Here is a 6000-nt window from a genome sequence, read left to right as displayed (position 1 = left end):
GGGCAGTGGAGCAAAAGGCCGTTCGTGTTGGGACGCACTAAGTCAGGGGTAGGCAACCTTGGCTCTTTTATGACTCGTGGACTTCAACTCCCAGAATTCCTGAGCCAGCACAGCTGGCTCAGGAATTCTGGGAGTTGAAGTCCACGAGTCATAAAAGAGCCAAGGTTGCCTACCCCTGCACTAAGTCATCCAGTAATGGACTAGATACGGTAATCCTGTATTGTGTTTACCTCATCGGCTAAGTCAGGGGTCTTCAAACTTGGCCCTTTTATGACTTGTGGACTTCAGCTCCCAGAATTCCTCAGCCAGACAGACTGGCTGAGGAATTCTGGGAGTTGAAGTCCACAAGTCATAAAAGGGCCAAGTTTGAAGACACCCCCCCCCCGGGCTAAGTCGAAACAAAACACCCCTACTTCGCGGCTCTGTTTTCCTCTCATTCGCTTTAGCGGCCCGAAGCCACACTCGGGGCAAGAAGGGAAAAATATACATAAAATATCCTAAAAACGAAGCGAAGTTGATTAAGCCACGCCCGGGATGCTTGCCTAAAGAGCCCACCCGCCCGCCCGCCAGCCGTGCAAATGAGATTCTCCGGCGGGACCTTCAGCTAATCTTCCTCAGCCGTTAATTAGCAAAAGCAAATAAGCAGCCGGGGTTGGGAGTCACCTCCGGCGTCCGCCTGGGCTTCCCGGCTTTCGACTTTTTTTGGGGGGGGGGGTAGGGGGTGGGGGGATGGGGGGGTTGGCTCTTTGCGGGGAAATGGCCACGCGTTCCGGCTAGCGGCGGGGAAGGGGAGGGGATCCCTAAAATGCGAGGGTGGGTTCGCCCAGGCCGGCCTGGAAGGGGGAGGCGGCGGGGGGCGGGGGGAGGAAGGAGGTCTGTGAAACGTCAGAAACAGAGCACAAAGCCTTTGCCACGTAATTAGAGGCTCCCGTTAAGTCTGGCTCTGCCCTCCCGAGGGCCCTGGAGCTTCCCCGCCGCGCCGGCTTGCCAGGCTGCGCCGTTACAAGCGCTCGGTCGGGAACCCCAACGGTAAGCGGCCCGGAGCTAGCGCACTTCCCCCAGCAGCCCCCCCCCCCCCCTGCCCCTCAACTCGCGGGCCGGGAGCTCAGCTGCGCCTCTCGAGTCGGCGGGAAGCCTGGGCAAGACGTCCGCCCTTCCCGCCTCATTGCTCGCCCGGCTAGCCAAGGAGCGCGGCCGGCTAAGGGAGAAAGAGGCGGGTGGCGGGGTTCAGGCTTCAGTCGAGCTTTGCTGGGCCCGAGGAGGCTGGATCTGCCGGCTTTGGGCCGCTCCGCGCGGCTTCCCCACCTGGAGCAGCCTCGGTGGCCCGCAAAGCATCAGTGGCCGGCAGGCTTGGCCGGGCGCCTTTCGTCCGGGACTCCCTCCGTCCTCCTCTGCCTTGGCTGCCTTCCTCCTCCTCCTCCTCCTCCTCCTCCTCCTCCTCCTCGGCCGGGGGAGGCAAAAGCATGACTTCCAGCTACGGGCACGTCCTGGAGAGGCAGCCGGCCGTCCTAGCCACGCGCTTGGAGAGCTCCGGCAACCTCGACAGCCTGCAGGCAAAGAAGAACTTCTCCGTCAGCCACCTGTTGGATCTGGAGGAAGCCGGCGACTTGGTGGCGGCTCAGGCCGACGAGAGCGTCGGGGAGAGCGGCCGGAGTCTCCTGGAGTCGCCGGGGCTGACCAGCGGCAGTGACACTCAGCAGCAGGACGGTAAGTGTGGAGGGGAGCCGCGGCTTCCCGCCGGCCCCGAGCTTCGACAGATTTGCTCTTTTGCCCTCCCTTTCGGATGGCTGCGGAACAAACGGCCGCCTGACAGCTAAGCATCTGACCCAGGAACCCGGCTTCTTAGATACCCACGTGCACACACACACACACACACACACACACACACACCCGTGACACGGCGTTTTCCGGGCGAGATAGACAAAGGAAGAAACCGAGGATAAAGCAGATACATACGTGGCGGACACGACGCTGTTCTGTTTTTTTTTTTTTAAACGATCTGCCCATTTCCAGGGCTTGGGTGTCGCGGCCCCTGCAACTCAGCGGGAACAAAATACCTTGAATTTAATTAATGAGAGCTCGTTCCCCAGTTTCCCTTCTTTCCTTTCCTTCGCGAATCCAGACCAGTTTAAAATAACCAGGACTCCATTCCGACTTGGACTACCCGGAAGCGCAAATTCACGTCCCCATTTACCACCACCACCACCACCACACACACACACACACACACACACATTTTATAGCGAAGCGTGAAAAGATAACGAGGAGCCAACTTGGTATTGGGAAAGGCTTTGGTAAATCCACGAAAAACGGGCGTGGGGGAAATACAGATCACCTTCGGTCCGAGGTATTTAAGATAAGAGAGCTTCCAGCGGACCCACCGGGTCGCGCCCCAGAGTTGGAAGTTTTAGACCAGGGGTCTTCAAACTTGGCCCTTTTATGACTTGTGGACTTCAGCTCCCAGAATTCCTCAGCCAGCAATGCTGGCTGAGGAATTCTGGGAGCTGAAGTCCACAAGTCATAAAAGGGCCAAGTTTGAAGACCCCTGTTTTAGACGTCCTCGTTTGCCGGGGGGGGGGCGGGGGGGGGGCAGGGAAAGTCTTGGCGGACCCGAGAGACTTACTTCCAAGTAAGCATGCGCAGTATTTGGCGATCGGGCCTCTTTCCCGGGCGAGTCTTCGGTTCTCGGCTCCGAGGATTTTGGAGATTTGGAGCGAGGGCGCCGCGCTCGCTCGCTCTCTTGAAAAAGCTGGTTGAGTCGAACCAGCCAAGTCTCTGAAGAAAGACAACGAGTCTCCAAGGCTCCGGAGCGGTGACCGGGCTGGGAAGGGAAGGAGGTCAAAAAGCGAGCGGGCCCCAGCAAGAGGGCTCTCTCACGCCAGGGCCGCCGAAGGCTTTGCTGCCTCGGCTACCCTGGGCTGGGGCGTTGTAGGCCCACGGCAGACAGATGACCGCTCAGTTCTCGGGAAAACTGAAGTCGGGTCTGGTTTTTTTGGAAACGCTCCTGATCCGCGAGGAGAAGCTGTTACCCACCCAGCCACCCAGCCACCCCCTTCCCCGGCCTTCAGCTGCGAAGCACAGAACGAGCCGGAGCGGGAGGCTTTTTTTTTTAGGCATCAGCTCGAGCGGTCAAGCAGAGCTTGGTGGGGTGGGGGTGGGGGGGGCTTGTCTTGCAGGTCGTTCCTTGATCCCCTGAATTTGCCTTACACTCTGTTCCCCCCGGGCTTCCCACGGAAGCATTTTAGCTTCTCAGTCAATCGTCGTTGAGCTACCCTAAAACCCTAACCCGCGCTTCATTATCGCGGCAACCGCCGTTAGGAAACCTTATATAAAGTGAGGAAACGGAATTTCGCCTTTGCATCGGTTTGCCTTGGCTTCGGAGGGGTTGTATGCGCGACCCGCAGGTTTCTCCAAACCCCGGGAACGGTTTTAGGCCTGAGTGGAGCGAGGCGAGCCCTAAACTGGCTCCAAAGGCTGCCCGCCGGCTCGTTCCCAGAGAGTTCCTCTAAGAAACAAGAGCCGTCCCAGGGCGCCTCTCTTCTTCGTGCGATCGGCTCACACACACACACACACACACACACACACACCCCGCGACTCTCCTGGAGCGTTGCCCTGGCCATTAGGCCGATCAGAGCCGGCCGCTTTAAACCAGGTTGGTCTCAGGATGTTTTAAGGAAGAATCCCCACCTAAAATAGGTGGATTTTCTTGGAAATGAATACATTGGGAATCAGAAATGAGTGGTCCATCTGCCCGAGTGCGATGGTAGAGACTCTGCCAGGAATAACTTCGACTACTCTCCAGAACTAAAGGGCAGCCCTGGAAGTGAAGCCCAGTTGTCTCCGTGGTACTTACTTCCAAAAGAGATGGGTTAAGTCGGAGTCGTCTCAAGGGAAATGCTTTTTTCAAATAACCGATTGGGGGGGCTGAGGGGCTAGACGAGAGTTTTCAGGACAAATCAGTCCGGCTGCAAAGGCAAAAGCTTTTCCACCCCATCTAAACTCGCTGCACAAAATGCCCCCCCCCTGGTTTACTTTATACGGGGAATGCTACTTTGGTGACTTAAATCTGATCGGTCTGCACTTCCCGTACCCTCGGAATGTTATTTCAGTGTCAGAGTGTAGGGTTAGGGTCCATTTTTCGATCAAGGGAGTTTCGACTAGAATGTAAAAAGGGGAACTCCCAGCAACTTCTTAGTTTTACGCTACTTTCATTTCGGTGAAAAAAGGAGAACCGTCGACTGGGGCAAGGTAGCCGAGGCGACACATTCCCGTTATGCCTTCTTACCGTTAGTTGCTGGACAAAGCCGGCAGATTCGGGAGAAAGTCGCGCTCTCTAGAAGGACTATTAGCCAGGCTCTGGTCTACTGTAAAGCTTTTCCCCGGGAATTCTCACAAAGGATGCCCCGGTGGGATTAGGGGACCCAGCGGAATGGGGCACAGTGATTTTACGGCTACGTGGAAAGACCGTTGGGTGGGCTTCGGAACATAAAAAGTTAGCCATTTGCACTGTCGTCGGGAAATATGTGAAGTGGATCTGCTGCAGGATTTGTGCCCTGCTAAGGTTTCGGTGTAGGTAGGGGAACTCTGTTTCAAATATCTTGTTGATTTTCTGCCACCTCGTGAATTTGACAATTAGCACCGCTCACCAACGTCCCCATACAGCAGAGTTGCCCGATCTTGACGCAGCCGTTCCTTGAAAAGAATCTGCCCCCCCCCCCCAGTGAAGCTTCTTTCCAGCAAGAAGCCTCTTCTTTGTCCCTTGAGAAGCGGTAAAGATCCAGGGAGGAAAGAGACAGCCAAGGGCAAGCTATAGGCAGGGCTATGAACCAGGCTGAACCCTCAGCAGAGGGGAAAAACAAAATTATTCGTATTATTGGTGGACTGCTGTGTTCTGGGAAGGCCCTCATCCTTCCTTCTCTTCACCCCAGGCGTTCCCCTTTGCCCAGGCTGGAAGGTTAGGTTAGCCAGCTATCTGTTTTTTTTAAGGGGAGAGGCCTCGCTCAAGAAATGATGGGAGGACGGGGCTTGAGTGTCCTTCAGGGGTGGAATCGATTTGGAAGGAGGGGAGTCTGGGTTGAAGAAACGGATGCATTTGTTGATATTTAATCACTTTAAAAAAATAGTTCCCAAAGTTACTGTGACTAAACCAGAGAACCTTGAAGAATGAAAACGACCTGGTGTTGTTTTTTTTAAATTCTCCACCCTCTTCTTTTCCTCTCAGCTTCCCTCAGCTTCCCTATCTTGCAGAGAGAATTTTATAAGACTAGCTTGAAGTGGCAGTTCTCTCTCTATTTCACTATTCATCCGGTTTACAGGAGGATAAATTTTTCAGCTCTTAATGAATCGCGCAGACGGTCAGGGTCTTCCCTTCGTGGCGCAGCGGACTCTCCAGAGGCAAAGCAGAAGAAAAGTTACATAATTTAGTCTTACAGACGCCCAGCCAGCCGCTGAAATATCTTCCTGCAGGAAATTAAGGAAGGAGTACCAGGCCTAGACTCTCTAAACCGCATGACTTTCTCTCACCTACTAGTACCCAGAAATATCAGTTTGTGAAGAGCAGCTAATCTGATCAATTTGACAATGAAAAACAAAACAACTCTCTGGGTAAAAGGATCCAAGCTCTTTTTTTTTTAGAAGAGAAGGTGCCACCGAACAAGGAGTCGGTGTCTTTGAATTTACACCTACTCCAATTATGAGCAAGGTATAAGGACTTTTGACCCAGTTGTCATCCGCAAACATATGTTGCCCATTTGCAGCTGACAAAGTTTTTGGCATTTCTACCTGGATTTTTAAAAACGTTATGATTATGTGAGTGATGTCTATCTATATGAACCGAAGGGATCTTATAGGGCCTGGTGGAAAATCCTGCCTATCTCCAAAGTATGCCTGCCCTGGCATTCTAGATTCTGTCAATCAAAACAAGTAATTATGGATTTCAGAGCCTGAAGGAGGCTGATTTGCTTTTCCTATTGCCCGATGAAGAATTGTGTCTTGATGCAA

At 54.0% G+C, this 6000-nt stretch overlaps 1 protein-coding gene across 1 annotated transcript in view; it reads left to right on the top strand.

The window, feature by feature from the left end:
- Nucleotides 1–1023: 1023 nt before the first annotated feature.
- The window catches only part of PRRX1 (paired related homeobox 1), a 70529-nt gene continuing 65552 nt past the window's right edge, over nt 1024–6000 (top strand). Inside the window, exon 1 of the mRNA XM_083357567.1 lies at nt 1024–1707. Coding sequence (XP_083213693.1) covers nt 1464–1707 — 244 coding nt within the window. The 5' untranslated portion in view covers nt 1024–1463. The remainder of the gene's footprint in view (nt 1708–6000) is intronic.

Source organism: Vipera ursinii (genome assembly GCF_947247035.1).
Source record: "Vipera ursinii genome assembly, chromosome: 3".
Lineage (NCBI taxonomy): Eukaryota > Metazoa > Chordata > Lepidosauria > Squamata > Viperidae > Vipera > Vipera ursinii.
The sequence above is the reverse complement of the archived record's forward strand: the minus strand, read 5'-3'. Positions and strand labels throughout refer to the sequence as shown.